The 15,165-nt window shown below is 41.5% G+C and overlaps 1 protein-coding gene across 4 annotated transcripts in view; it reads left to right on the top strand.

Moving 5' to 3' along the window:
• The window catches only part of ctdspla (CTD (carboxy-terminal domain, RNA polymerase II, polypeptide A) small phosphatase-like a), a 243,551-nt gene that overhangs the window by 186,969 nt on the left and 41,417 nt on the right, over positions 1 to 15,165 (top strand). For 2 of the 4 annotated variants that reach the window (XM_059971713.1, XM_059971714.1), the window contains exons 4-5: positions 7,224 to 7,256; positions 12,097 to 12,198. The exons of 1 other annotated variant lie outside the window; for it this stretch is intronic. In XM_059971713.1, the coding sequence (XP_059827696.1) occupies positions 7,224 to 7,256; positions 12,097 to 12,198 (135 nt within the window). The remainder of the gene's footprint in view (positions 1 to 7,223; positions 7,257 to 12,096; positions 12,199 to 15,165) is intronic. One more of the 4 variants, XM_059971715.1, reaches the window with a different exon arrangement.

Below are 15,165 nucleotides of genomic sequence, written 5' to 3' on the forward strand. Positions count from 1 at the left end.
TGCTGGAGGAACTCAGCAGGTCAGGTAGCATCTATGGAAATGAATAAATAGTCGACGTTTCAGGCTGGTATCCTTCATCAGGACTGGGGTGAAGAAATAGCATTTTTGAGTCACGAACTTGGGACTTAACCATATAACAATTACAGCACAGAAACAGGCCATCTTGGCCCTTCTAGTTCCTGCTGAATGCTTACTCTCACCTAGTCCCATTGACCTGCACTCAGCCCATAACCCTCCATTCCTTTCCTGTCCATATACCTATCCAATTTTTTAAAATGACTTGTATATTTTCCCATTTTTAACAGTTGGCAAGGTCACGCAGAAGTCCTGTAATTGCAAAATGCCAGATTGTTTTGATGCAATCTCACTGCAGACTGATGAAACCTTACTGATTTCAGTTTTATAGTTAACACTCAGGCATGTGTTTGTATCCCTGCTTTGAGAAAAGTAAAGGAAATTGTGCAGAATGTAGTCTGCTAGCCTTCTGTCAGCCCGATTGCCAAAGTTCAAGGTAAATGTATTATCAAATATGTATATGTCACTATGTACTACCCTATGTGGGCATTCACAGTAGAGCAAAGAATTACAGTAGAATCAGTGAAAAACCACAGATGCAAGTGCACACACAGACACACAAAAAGACCGGCCAACAGACAATGTGCAAACAATACATAGATAATAGCTGAATCGATGAATGAATAAATAAATATCTATTAAGTAGTTAGTTAATTGATAAGTGCTGAGCAGCTGAGTTGTAGAGTCATTGAAAGTGAGTCTGCAGGTTGTGGAGTCAGTTCAGAGTTGAGTGAAGTTCAGGAGCCTGATGGTTGAAGGGCAATAACCAATCTCATTGGGAAAAGCTGAGGATACGATTATATACCTCTTTCTCTCAAAGTGTAATTTAGAGTGGCAACAGCTTGTGCTGTGACCTACTGATAAAACTCAGCCAGACCTGGTTACAGAGAGCTGCCACTATTGAGTAGACCTGTCCTTTTGTACTGAGCCAGTAATAGGCAAGGTTAACTGCAGGGCACTTGTGTTGAGCCCTAGAATTCCACACGGTGTCACATGAGAAGGCCAGCCACTGGTTCATCTGGGGAACAGTATTATAATAGATCCTCATTATGATGAAAGTCCGGACTGAGAACCAGGGACATTTGTAACTAATAGCCCTGTTTGAATCTTCCCTCTGAAGTCTTTGCTTTGAGTGCTGCACCTTAAATTGTTTTGTCAGGTCTAGGAAATCGCAAGTGTCTGTAGTGGTGTAAAATGACACATGTAATCCATTGAGATTTATTCCTGAAGTTATATAGACATTCCATCTCACTGATGGCTAAATCTAGATCTCAATCTGGCAGTTTTAGCTTTTCAAGCTAGTTTGTCTCCTTTTGAAACATAGAACTGTACAGCACAGTACAGGCCCTTTGGCCCATGATGTTGTGCTGACCTTTTAACCTACTCATAAACTCAATCTAACCCTTCACTCCTACACAGCCCTCCATATTTCTATCATTCATGTGCCTGAGTCCCTAATATATCTCCCTAATACATTACCACCATCCATGCACTTAAAAGATTAAAAATAAAGATTAGCTCTATTAGTCACATCTAAATCGAAACATACAGTGAAATGTGTGGTTTGCGTCAATGGCCAACACAGACGGAGGCCCACAAGTGTCATCATGCTTCCAGTACCAGCATAGCATGCCTGCAACTGCTGACCCTATAAAGCATCACACTGCTGTGCTGCACTTAACTCTGTGTAACTCTGGCATCACCCCCCTATACTTTCCTCCAATCCCCTTAAAATATGTCCTATTGTTTTAGCCATTTCTGCCCTGAGTTAAAGGCACTGACTGTCCACTCTATATACCTCTTGTCATCTTATGCACACTTCTATTCCTGAATGATGTGCAGTGCAGAATTTCTAAAGTGATGCCAATCTGTTAAATTAGAATATAATATAGCACAGAAATTGGCCCTTCAGTCCATCGCATCCACAAAGGCTGGACCCCATCCACACTATACCATTTATCTGTGTCGATTCCATAGCCCTCTATGTCCTAATAATGAGGACAGGTTGATAAGGCTAGGCTTGTATTCTGTTGGTGTACAAGATTATGAGGTACTTAATATAACTCCAGATTAGTGGCATGATAGGCTCAAGAATTTGTTATGTAACTGTATGGGTGAGCTCAAATTTTGTTGGTCATAATACTCTTGACCTTTTCCAATGCCTATTAACACCTTTTCTTTGAAGGTGTCTATCAGTTAAACAGACAGACAGACATACTTTATTGATCCCAAGGGAAATTGGGTTTCATTACAGCCGCACCAACCAAGAATAGTGAAGAAATATAGCGATATAAAACAATAAATAATTAAATAATAATAAGTTGATCATGCCAAAGTGGAAATAAGTCCAGGACCAGCCTATTGGCTCAGGGTGTCTGACACTCTGAGGGAGAAGTTGTAAAGTGTGATGGCCTCAGGTAGGAATGACTTCCTATGATGCTCAGTGTTACACCTCGGTGGAATGAGTCTCTGGCTGAATGTACTCCTGTGCCTAGCCAGTACATTATGGAGTGGATGGGAGACATTGTCCAAGATGGCATGCAACTTGGACAGCATCCTCTTTTCAGACACCACCGTCAGAGAGTCCAGTTCCACCCCCACACCATCACTGGCCTTACGAATGAGTTTGTTGATTCTGTTGGTGTCTGCCACCCTCAGCCTGCTGCCCCAGCACACAACAGCAAACATGATAGCACTGGTCACCACAGCCTCGTGGAACATACTGAAAGCACAACTGATTTTCTAAATCATCGTATTTCGCATTCACAAGTGGATTTTTAAATTCATACCGAACACCTCAATCAGATCAATTTTTAAATTTATTTCCATGAAACAGGAGAGTGTGCTTGATAACGACAGCGCCACCATCCTGAACATCATCCTATTGAATCACAAGTCTTTCCGGCGGATTTTTTTTGTCAAAAGGAGCAGCCAGATTTCAAATGAGGCCTGTTGAATGCTCTGATTATTTGTATGAATATCCTTTTTATTCCATGTCTGCAGTGATGCCTGTGTCTGATTTTGTTTATTTGCATCAGCAAGCCAGTCTTTATTCATTATTCACTCTTTTTCAATTGCATTTCTATGTGGGATTCTTGCGCCCAAAATGTGATGCTTCACACTTTGTTGTATTGAATTTTATCTGCCAAGTTTTGTTCCATGCCTTAATTTGGGTTCCTCAATGACTTTGTTTTACTTCCGTGGCACATCGCCATCACCAGTTATCAAATGTGCCTTAAAGCCCACTTGATTTCAAGCTGTAATCAGTTAAATCAAGGCCTTGGATGTTTTCAATTCTTTCTCAGTTTTCCACAGTCTGCTTCTGTGTGGAATCTTCAAGATTTAGATTCAAACTTATTTATCACATCTGCATCAACATACAGTGAAATGCGCCTTTTGCGTCAACAACCAACACATACGAGGATGTGTGGGGGCAGACCACAAATGTTGTCACATGTTCCAGCTCCAACATAGCATGCCCACAGTGCTCAGCAGGACAACAAGCAACAAAACAAGTCCCATTCCTCCCTCCTAGGATTTGGAAGGAATGGCAGTATATTTCCAAGTCAGAATGCTGTGCAATTTCAAGCTATAAACACTTGGATGATTTTCTTTGGATTTATTTCTACTTGCTCACTTAAAGATTAGCTTTATTTGTCACATACATCAAAGTATACAGTGAAATGCTTCGTTTGTGTCAAATCAAATGATTGAGGATTGTACTAGACAGCTTGCAAGTATTGCCATGCACCCGGCTTGAATATAACTTGACCACAACTCACTAACCCTAACCCAGAGGAAATCCACGCAGTCACAGGGCGAATGTATAAACTCTTTACAGACAGCAGTGGGAATTGAACCCTGATCTTACAGCTACCGTTGTAAAGTATTGGACCTGTTCATTTCACAAACAGGCAACTTCTCTTTCCATGTAGCCCATTCAAAGTAAGTATCTGAAATTTCCACTCAGCTATGTAACGTTGAAGAGGCTTGGCCTAAAGAGAGTGAGAAATCTACACTCTTTGAAGTCAAACTCAAAGTAATTTTATTATCAAAGTGCATATCACCATATTACCACCCTGATTCATTTTCTTACAGGCATTTACAGGAAAATCAAGGAATACAATAGAATTTATGAAAAATATTAATAAAGACTGACAAACAACCAATGTGCAAAAGAAGACAAATTGTGCAAATAAAAAAAAGTTAGATAATACTGAGGAATTGAGTCGTAGAATCCTTCAAAGTTAGTTTTTAGATGGCAATTTCATTTAATGTTGAGGAGTGTGAAGTTATCCACACTGGTTCAGGAGCCTTTTGGTTGAAGGGTAAAACTGTTCCCGTGGGACCCAAAGCTTCTATACCACCCGCTCGATGGTGGTAGCAGTGGAGCAAGAACTGCATCCCATCCTTCATTGAGTTGCAAAACAAGACAACATAATGTTTCTATGAATGTGAAATCTCTTTAAGTTGCTCTTCATTATGTGGAGTTTACAACCCCAAGCAGGCTATATTGCCCAAACTTTGTGTTTGCTGTTGCTTTTTTCTCACTGTTGACTTTCTCTCTCGTACTCGTTTAGCTTTCTATTAACTGGAATGTAGAACGTTTCAGCACTGTGCAGGCTGTTTGGCCCATGAGGTTTTGACAACCTTTTAACCTACTCTAAAATCAATCTAACCCTTCCTCCTCACATAGCCCTCAATTTTTCTATCATCTAAGTGCGTTTCTAAGATTTTCTTAAATGTCCCTAATGGATCTGCCTCTACCACTATCCCAGGCAATGCTGTCCACTCACTCACCACTCTGTTTTAAAAAAAAGTTTACCCTCTGACATCCTTTTCTATATTTTCCCCAATTACCTTAAAATTATGCCCCTGGTATTAGCCATTTCTGAACTGGGAGAATACTCTGGTTATTCACTTGATCTATGCCTCTTATCATCTTGTACACCTCTATCAAGTTGCATCTCATCTTCCTCACTCCCAAGAAAAAAGCCCTAGCTTGTTCAACCTGCCTTCATAAGACATGCCTTCTAATCCAGACAGCATCTTGGTAAAGCTTTGCACCCTCTGCAATGGAGATTTACTAGGAATCTATGCAATTAACCTTTGGGTAACCTCCAACCTGATGGCATAAGCGCTGATCCTCCAACTTCCGGTAATTTTCCCCCTACCCTCTCTTCCCTCTTCTTCAATTCCCCACTTCTTACCTCTTCTCTTTTCCTCACTTGCTTATCACCTCCCCAGGTGCACCTCCTTCCCTTTCTCTCATGGTCCACTCTTCTCTCCTATCAGATTCCTCCTTCTCCAGACTTTACCTTTTCCACCTTCCAGCTTCTTTCTTCATCCCTCTTCTGCCGCTCATCTGCTTTCATTTCTCACCACCTCACATGTCTGTCTTTCTTTCTCCTTCCTATTCCCACCCCCCCCCACCTTCTTAGTCTGGCTTTTCCCCCACCTTCCTTTCCAGTCCTAACAAAACATCAACTGTTTATTCATTTCCATAGATGCTGCTTCTCCCGTTGAGTTCCTGCAGCATTTTGTGTGTGTTGTTTGATAAAAGGAAATTGGTTTGATGTATCTTTCATTTATGGTCCCTTGCTGTGGTTTCCTCACAAGAACAACCGAGTAGTTGTGCTGGGAAAGCTGCTGCCTCGTCACTCCCGTGACTGGGTTGAATCCCAACCAATAGTGCTGTCTGTGTAGAGATTTCATCCAGGTGTTCTGCCTTCAAAATGTTCACACTGACTTGTGAGTGGTAGGTTAAATGGCCACTGTGAACTGTTCCTACTGTGTAGGTGGGTGGTAGTGTTTGATGTGAGCTAATGGGTTTAGTGTTGGTGGGTACTTGTTGGTCAGCATGGCATCAGTGGGCTGAAGGGTGTATCAATCTGTGACAGACAAATGTGCCTGGTTCTTTACAACTTTCAGTTATGTTAATAATTGGAACAGCTCTGTGATTAAGCCACAGATCACGTGGAAGCGATCAGAATTCTGCCATCCACCGGCATCCAATATAAGGGGCCTCTTTTGAAGTTGGTGTTAATTACCAAGAGGCATCAAGCAGACCATTGCTCAGCAAGTCTGATTGCTGCTGACCATGGGACCTATTGTCACTTATATACTTGGATGGTGTTTGTTCATCAGTGCACTGAAGGTTACTTTCACACATACTGGCACTGAATAACTTAAGCTGCAGGACCAGTATTCGGCTGAAGGGGAGCACGAGGGAAAGTTCAGAATCAGCAGTCTTTGTTAACTTTTGAATACCACAGGCTTGCGTCGGAGACTGACATTTCCGATTTGGTTTTGAGTTAATTTTTAAATAACTCTGTGGTCCTTTGTAGAGAGCCTGCCTTAACTTTCGTGATTTACTGTTAGTTCCTTTGTTCAATATTTTTTTCAGTTATTAACTTATTTAGTCTTGTGCCCCAATCTGCTTTCCGTCCTTCATCTCATCCCTCCACTTCCCACCACTCCCTCGTTTCTCCCCTCCCACCCATCATCCCTCCCTTGACACCTTATCTCCCGTCCCTCATCCTTTCCGTATCACCCCCCTCGATCCCTCGCAATTGCCCCCCTCGATCCCCGCCATCAACCCCCCTCGATTCCCTGCCATCAACCCCCCCAATCCCCCGCCATCACTCCTCCCTCATCCCCTTACCCTCTAACATTCCTCTTTCTCTCCTGTTTTTTTTGGTGTGCTCCTCATCTCTCTCTGTCCCCCACTCTCCCTGTTTTTCGGTGAATACTTACATCTTCGGCTATTTCCCGATTCCCTTCATCATGGTTTAGGTATGAAACATTTTCAGTTCAATTCTCATTCAACAATGCCCAAGCTTATACGTATGATCCTAATTTCTGCTGAAGGTCTGGCCCAAGAGCACACAGACAGTCGAAAGCAGTCTTTTCCTGGTGTTGAGCATTCTGTGGTCACTGTCTTCATCCATTGAAATTCGCACTGGTGGTACAAAGGGCAGAATATCATCGTGTCTTCTTCATCAGTGTATATACGCCAGTTTCATAATGACAGGTTAAACAAAGCCACCTTTGACATTGGTTAACTTTAATTTTCTTCAAAAAGTATTTTCTTACTGCATATTGATTGGAATTTTTCCTTTTTTTGTCTGTTTTGTTTTGTTCTCCAGTCTGACCAGGTGCAGGTCATCCCCAGTCCCGGTGTATGTATTATTTCATTTTCTGTTCTGACCATCTTGCATGCTTTCAAACTGCTTGTGGGCAGCCCATGGGGTATCTGACTCCTGGTAACCTGGTGCAGAGCTGTATGTATCCTAATTCATTTAACCGTCGCATGATCCTAAACAAACTGAGCTTCCATCGGACTGACAGCATTCAGAGATGTACCAAGATGATATTAAATGTATAGTTTGTTTAGTCTATGTTAGTTTCATGCTTCCTTTCTTAGGACTAGAAGTTCTCCCCATCTTATGTTATTTCCAGGAGCAAAGGTGGGGGCGTTGCTATGTATATATCTATCACGGTGCCCACCACTGGGCCAGTCTTGTGCTGTCACAGTGCCTGCTGCTTGGCTAATCTCACACTGTGATGGAGCCTGCCACTTGGCCAGTCGCGTACTGCCATGGTGCCCACTGCTTGGTTAGTCATCTGCTGTTGGGGTTGCTGGCCATTTGGCCAATGCACACCTTGGCCAGTCACACAGTACTGCAGTGTCTGCCAATTAACCAATCAAGCCAGCAAAAATAAAGAATCAAATTCATGTTTGATTTGAAGCAACATAAATGCCCTCACGCTTGCTCTCTTCCTGCATCTGCTTCCTTTTATCTGCTCCTTAGTTTTGCAGTTATCTATTTTAAGAAAGTGCTTTTATCCAAAATGATTTACACTAACCACACTGGATGTTAGTCTGGTTAATAGCATGGCATAACTTGGTTATTCGGGGTGTTGTTCCCATGGAAATTAACTAGAATATGACTAAAATAAAACCAGCTTTCCCAGACCTCATTTGGAAGATACTCAGTGCATTTGGGCGGTGCGGGTGCGTTCAGGATTTGGGATTGGGCAGAGATGTGTTTTTTTAAAAAAAAATCACCCATTGCGGACATGATATCCTGTAGTTGTAAAAGCTGTCGAGAGTTAAGCTGTAGCTGTCTGACTCAATGAATTACACTGATGTTCATCCTGTGTACATTAGGAGCAATGTACGGTAAGACTGTTTTTCTTATCAAACGTCATTCTGCTGAAGTCAGTGCTCTTAACTGCAGAAACCCAGACCAGAGGCTAATTCGTTCAAGGAGCTGAAACCAATCTAAGCTGGCACCTTGGGATTTCAGTTCCTCGTAAGGTGGCTTCATTTTGTCAGCTTGGAGCTTTTACTTAAAGATTTGACCCAATAATGATCTTCAGATGGGAATTCCAGGGTGCATAGGCATAATTGCTAAAATAAATGTAATTAAAAATGAAGGTGCTAAATTACTTGAAAGCTCTTCATTGTACAAATTTTAATTTGAAATGTCCAGTTCCTCTGATAAAGGGCTCAGAGTCAAGTTGATTATAGACACAGGTGCAATAAAAAGCGTGCTTGAAACTACATGAGCACAATTCTGTTTGTTGTTTACAGAATGCTCTAAGTTTATCCTTCACTTTTCCACATTTTAGCAGATTTTTCAGGCTTGGGGATGGATATAATTTTCTTTGAGGCCTGTAATTTTCTCTATAGCTGCACACACAGTCATCTGCATCAATATACAGTGAAATGCACTGTTTGCATTAAGAACCTACACAGCCGAGGATGTGCTGGGACAGTCCACAACTGTCGCCACACATTCCGGCACCAACATAGCAGGCCCACGATGCTGGGCAGGACAATACAAAATGTGGCAGGCAACAAAGCAACAGCAGCAAAACATGTCCTGTTCCTCCCTGCAGGGCTAAAGAGGGTTATTTATGTTTCATTTTTCATATGGAAACTGAAAGGCAGTTCCAGCCCATATGTAATGAAATTCCATCTTGGTTCGAGATGTAAAGGCTGTAGAAGTCATATATTAATAATGAGTAAAAGTATTAGTGAAATGAACAAACAGTAAAAAAATATATTAAAGTAAATAGAATTATTTCTGATTATGTGATTGCTGTTGACAGTTGAGTATAGCCAGTATTGTGTGTATTCATGTATAATACAGTGGAATTTAGGCCCTTTGCTAAGATGTTAGCAAATTGACTATTGTGTCTCCAAGTTGAGCTTAATAAAACAGCAATAGAGTTGGTCCTCTAATAATTGACATCTTCTGACCCAATGCCTGCAGATTTGCTCAGTTGCTCAGCAATAAAGTCCTTTTGTGGACTGTGTATGCTCAGCTATTGTTGCATGGCTCATTGTCTTGTGGAGGAGGGGTATGGCATATTATAGGAGGGAAATTAACATGGTATTGGCCCTGAGACCAGACCATCTTCGGTGATCATATTATTGAACCAGTAAGAAAGTTCTGGACTAATTAACTTGAGGTATCAGTTTAAATCCCACCATTGGAACTAGGGAATCTAGGATTTCACACTGTCTCAACTTGTCCACGCCAACCATTTAAAGTTAGTCCCGTTTACTTGCATTTGGCCTGTCTCCTAAACCTTTCATGTCCATGTACTTCTGAACCAAGTATCTTTTAAATGTTGTTATTGTACCTGCCACAACTGCTTCCTCTGGCAGCTCGTTCCACCCTCTGTGAACGAAATGCCCCTCAGGTCCCTTTCTAAATCTTTCCTGTCTCACCTTGAACCCATAAATTGTGGTGGTACAAGCACCTGGTTCACCACAACAAAGAGTTTAAAATAAGTGAATTGAAGTTGCGTTTGTGTTGTCACCAGATGACAACATAGAATAGAACATAGTACAGCCCACAATGTTTCTGCCAAACGCGATGCCAGATTAAACTAAGTTCCTTCTGCCATTCCCTGCACATTTATGTATCTATCTAACAGCCTCTTAAACTGAACTGTAGTATCTGCTTTCACTCTTGTCTACATGTACCAGGCACTCTCCACTCTTTTTAAAAAAAAACAATTTGCTTAACACTTGGCCTTTAAATTTTCCCCCTCATAGTTTAAATGCATGTCCTCTACTATTTGACATTTCTACCCTGAGAAAATGACTCCAGCTATTTACCCTGTCTGTGTTTCCCATAGTCTAACAGACTTCTGTCCCGTAATCTGACAGGTTTCTGTCCAGTCTCCCGTAATCTGACAAATTTCTGTCCAGTCTCCCATAATCTGACAAATTTCTGTCCAGTCTCCTGTAATCTGACAGGCTTCTGTCCAGTCTTCCGTAATCTGGCAGGCTTCTGTCCAGTCTCCCGTAATCTGACAAATTTCTGTCCAGTCTCCCGTAATCTGACAGGCTTCTGTCCAGTCTTCCGTAATCTGGCAGGCTTCTGTCCAGTCTCCCGTAATCTGACAAATTTCTGTCCAGTCTCCCGTAATCTGACAAATTTCTGTCCAGTCTCCCGTAATCTGACAGGCTTCTGTCCAGTCTCCCGTAATCTGACAAATTTCTGTCCAGTCTCCCGTAATCTGACAAATTTCTGTCCAGTCTCCCGTAATCTGACAGGCTTCTGTCCAGTCTCCCGTAATCTGACAGGCTTCTGTCCAGTCTTCCGTAATCTGGCAGGCTTCTGTCCAGTCTCCCGTAATCTGACAAATTTCTGTCCAGTCTCAGCAGCTCCAGAGAAAGCAATCCATGTTTGTCCAACCTCCCCTCTTTTCTCATACCATCTAATCTAGGCAGTATCCTGGTGAGCCTCTTCTGCGCTCTTTCCAAGGCCTCCACATAATGAAGTGACCAGATCTGTACAGAAAGTTTGAGAGTGAAAAGCCTTGGTTCAACACACTGTCACTTGGGCACTCACGTTAGGCATAATGTTCCAAATAACACATGCTCTTCATGAATTTGAAGTGTTTTCTGTCAGCACAAGAGAAAATTGTCAGACTTTCTTTAATATTATCTGGTTTGGAACTGAAGAATGTTTAAATGATATGTCTTACCAGAAGTTGAAGTTGGATCATGTGTCAGAGTGTTAGTGTGCAATGAACAGAGCAATGGTAACAGAACAGACCAACAACATGAAGCCCTATAATTTCCTAGGCACAGCCCCCTTGTAGTTACTTTCATAGAACATGCATCATTGGAACAAGACCTTTGTCCCATAATGTTGTGCCAAACCATTTAAATTGGCTAACTAAACTGATCTCTTCTACCTACACAATGTCCATATCTTTTCATTTTCCTCATATTCATGTGCCCATCTAAATGTCTCTTATATGTCTGCCTCTACCACGCCAGAGAAAACAACCCAAGAAGTTCCCCTTAAATATTTCACCTTTCACCCTTAGCTTGTGACCTCTAGTTCTAGTCTTGCCCAACCTGAACACTTTAACACCATAGGAGCAGAATTATACCATTCAACTCAAGAAAGCTTGCATTTATTTGCCATATCTGTATTCCCCTCATAATTTTGTATATCTCTATAAGATCGCCCCTCATTCTTCTGCACTCCAGGGAATACAGTCCTAATTAGGAGCAGGGAGGAAAATGAGAGCTAACTCAAATCCGAGAGCTTCTATGCTCAGGAGGTGATACAGTCAACCGTTTGTGGTCTGGGAGGGTTGAGAGGGTAGGTAGCAGCAGGATCTCGACCTGAGAATAAGACCTGAACGCAAGGAAAAATGTGCAAAAAAAAAGCCACCATAACTCTGTAATAATGTATTCTCGTTAAAAGTGCCCAGAAAGGAGTCTTGAATTATTGATATGAGAATTTTTACCTGAAATTTGGCCATGGCCTTCAAAGACTGAACTATCATTGAAGAGGCTGTGCATATTGGTGAATGAAATTATTATTTTGTAGCCTGTCTGGGTCTCAGCAGTTCCGATCTTTGATTTTTGCAGCAACTAGTTGATTTTATAATACTACAGTAATGTATGTCCTGTTATCAATCCTGTTTTATTTTTATTTGTGTTTTTGTTTGCCCTTTGTGTTTTTTTTTCTCCTTTAGCCTCCAGCCAAATACCTCTTACCAGAGATGAGAGTATCTGATGTTGGAAAGAAATGTGTAGTGATCGACTTAGATGAAACCTTAGTACATAGTTCCTTTAAGGTACTGCAAGTTCTTTGTTTAAACTTCATTGTTTATTATGTATTTTTTGATAACTTTAAAGTGTTGTACTCTCACTTTGTCAATCTCATACCTATTGCAAACGGATGCATGATTTGGAGACACTGCAACTTGTCATTACAGATGACTAGTTTTATAGTTTGATAATGCTTGAGTAGTTCTGTAATTTAAAACTCCTTATTCCATTACATACTGTGTTCCTATGAAGGTTGAGGATGGAGACAATGAGGAAAAGATGACGACTTGGATAGACGAAAGAGAAATGTGCATAGTTACTGGGGGAGAAAAACCACAGTGAGAGTAATTGGATATACCAAAAAAACCACAGTGTGAATAATTAGCTGAATCATCTTTGTGTTTAAACTTTTGAAAGCAAAGGGTAATTTAATAATTCCTCTCTCGATGCTCCTATTTATTTATTGATTTGTTTATTTTTATTCAGAGATATAGTGTGGAACAGGTCCTTCCAGCCCAGTGAGCTGCACCACCAAGCAGCCCACCTATTTAACCCTAGCCTAATCACAGGGCAGTGTATGATGATCAATTAACCCACTAATGGTACGTCTTTGCACTGTGAAAGAAAACTGGAGCACCTGGAGAAAACCCACACGTTCATGGGGAGGACGTGCAAACTCCTTTCAGAGGATGGTGGAATTGAACTCTGAACTCCGATGTCCCGAGATGTAATAGTGTCACACTAACTGCTGTGCTAGTATGGTGCTTCTGGCCACGGGCTATCTGGATTAGCAATAAATTCATTACCCATGTACAAATCCACAGCCCCCTCACTGGGATGGTATAAAAGTATTGTCTTGCTATCTTGGCTGCAGAGTTAGTCAGAGTCTTTCCTAACCAATACAAGTCTTGATACGTATGGACATAAACACAAGAGTTTAACATTTTCATATAATTTTGCATTCATCATAGATGTAAAAGGTACAAGCCATTCCAGGATTATGTTACATCCAACTTATGGATACCCTTACCTTTGAGCAAACTCCCACTAAATTAAGAAGTCTGATGTACATAGTGCATTTCAGCTCTTGCTCTCTCTCTGCAGTTTGTTATCACTCTTTGATGTCAGAGCTCATGTGGCAGTCTGCTTACCGCATTGAATGATTTTTGGCTATTTTCCAACTTGAGGATAAAATCAATTAGTAGATGTCTGTAAAATCGGGAACCCATTTGTTAGCAGGGAGGGCCAGTATCTGAGCTTCTGCAATGCTATTGTAACAGTAAAGGGTGTTTAGCTCTCATTCTATCTGACCAAATCAAAACTCATACTTGGGGATTTCCAATCCTTAGTTCTAGACCCTCTTCCACCTTGACAAATACAAAGGAAATTACCAGAGAAGGAAGAAAATAAAACCTGCCCTGCACATAAACAAGGGATTTCATTCATTATCAGATGTTCACTCCTATCGTGGAACAGCTCGTGCAAACTCAGTTGATAGTCTGTCAGTGTCTGAAGAAACCTGAATGAAAAACTACAAGTTTGCCAAGGGTTAATGTATGAGTAGTATTTGATGGCTCTGGCTGGACCTGTACTCACTGGAGTTTAGAAGAATGGGGTGTGGGGGAATCTCATTGAAACCTATCGAATATTGAAAGGCTGAGATAGAGTGGATGTGGAGAGGATGTTTTCTATGGTGGGGCTGTCTAGGACCAGAGGGTACAGCCTCAGAATAGAGGGTCATTCATTTAGAGCAGAGGTAAGGAGGAATTTAGCCAGAGGGTGGTGAATCTGTGGAATTCATTGCCACAGACTGCTGTGAATACCAAGCCATTAGGTATATTTAAAACAGTGCTTGATAGGTTGTTTAATAGTAGTGAATGTCAAATGTTATGTGGATAAGGCGGGAGAATGGGTTGAGAGGGATAATAAATCAGTCTTAATGGGCTGAATGGCCTGAATTCCCTTTTAAAACTTCTGAATTGTCGTCCCAGCCTTCCTTGCCATGTGGCCAAGGGAATTGTTGCTCAGGTAATTAGTCTTGCCAGTAAGTGAAGTCTCATTTGTTATGCTTCTCTTGGCTACTCAAAGTGAGTGACAGATTCTTACCCTGTCTGCACTGTTACTTTTAATCTGCAACTATTTGCTTTCACCTCAGATATTCTACTTCCCAGAAGGGTCATTTTATTGCCAGGTTAAGAATCTTGGGGTTCACTACATTAGCTACTAAGTAATTCTTTTGATAATAGGTATTCTGTCAAAGCACTGGTCAGTGTGACCAGTTCTGTTTTTGTGTTTGCTCTGTGGGTTTATTTCTTCCATGCCCATATCCCTTCTTCCCTGTAACAATGAACCACTGTGTCTACAGACTTGTAGGTCACTTAAATGTTCTGCTATCCAAGGTGTATAAAGAGATTTGTCTGAAAAATCTGTCTTTGTATCATCAGATTGTTTAACCTTCTACTGCTCTACCTCACCAGCCCTCTTTGGTGAGGTGTGCCTCATGGGAGGTACTGATGCCAGATGTAATCTGTGCAGTTAGATGGGCTCAGTATGAGCAAGTTTCATAGAACATTACAGCACAGTACAGGCCATTCAGCCCACAATGTTTTGTCAACCTTTAACCTAGATATCCCGATTAAATCTTCCAATATGACCATAACCTTGTCATAGAGTTCAGAGGCTTGCATGCCTCAATGACCTGGAGAGCTCTGTTGTCTGGATTCAGGGCCTTGTGCTTTGGCTCTTGGTAAGGTCACCCATGCCAAACAAGTCAAAGGGTAGTAAGCCTCCGTTAGTCTCGATAGACCATGGATTTGCATCTTGGAAAGTTTCTAGGTTACAAGCCTGGGCAGGGTTTTTTTTTAAATGGAAGACCAGCAAGTCTTCCCTCTCCACGCCACCGATGTTGTCCAAGGGAAGGGCATTAGGACCCAAGCAGCTTGGCACCGGTGTCATTGCAGAACAATGTGTGGTTAAGTGCCTTGCTCAAGGAC

This window comes from Hypanus sabinus, chromosome 6 (genome assembly GCF_030144855.1).
Source record: "Hypanus sabinus isolate sHypSab1 chromosome 6, sHypSab1.hap1, whole genome shotgun sequence".
Classification (NCBI taxonomy): domain Eukaryota; kingdom Metazoa; phylum Chordata; class Chondrichthyes; order Myliobatiformes; family Dasyatidae; genus Hypanus; species Hypanus sabinus.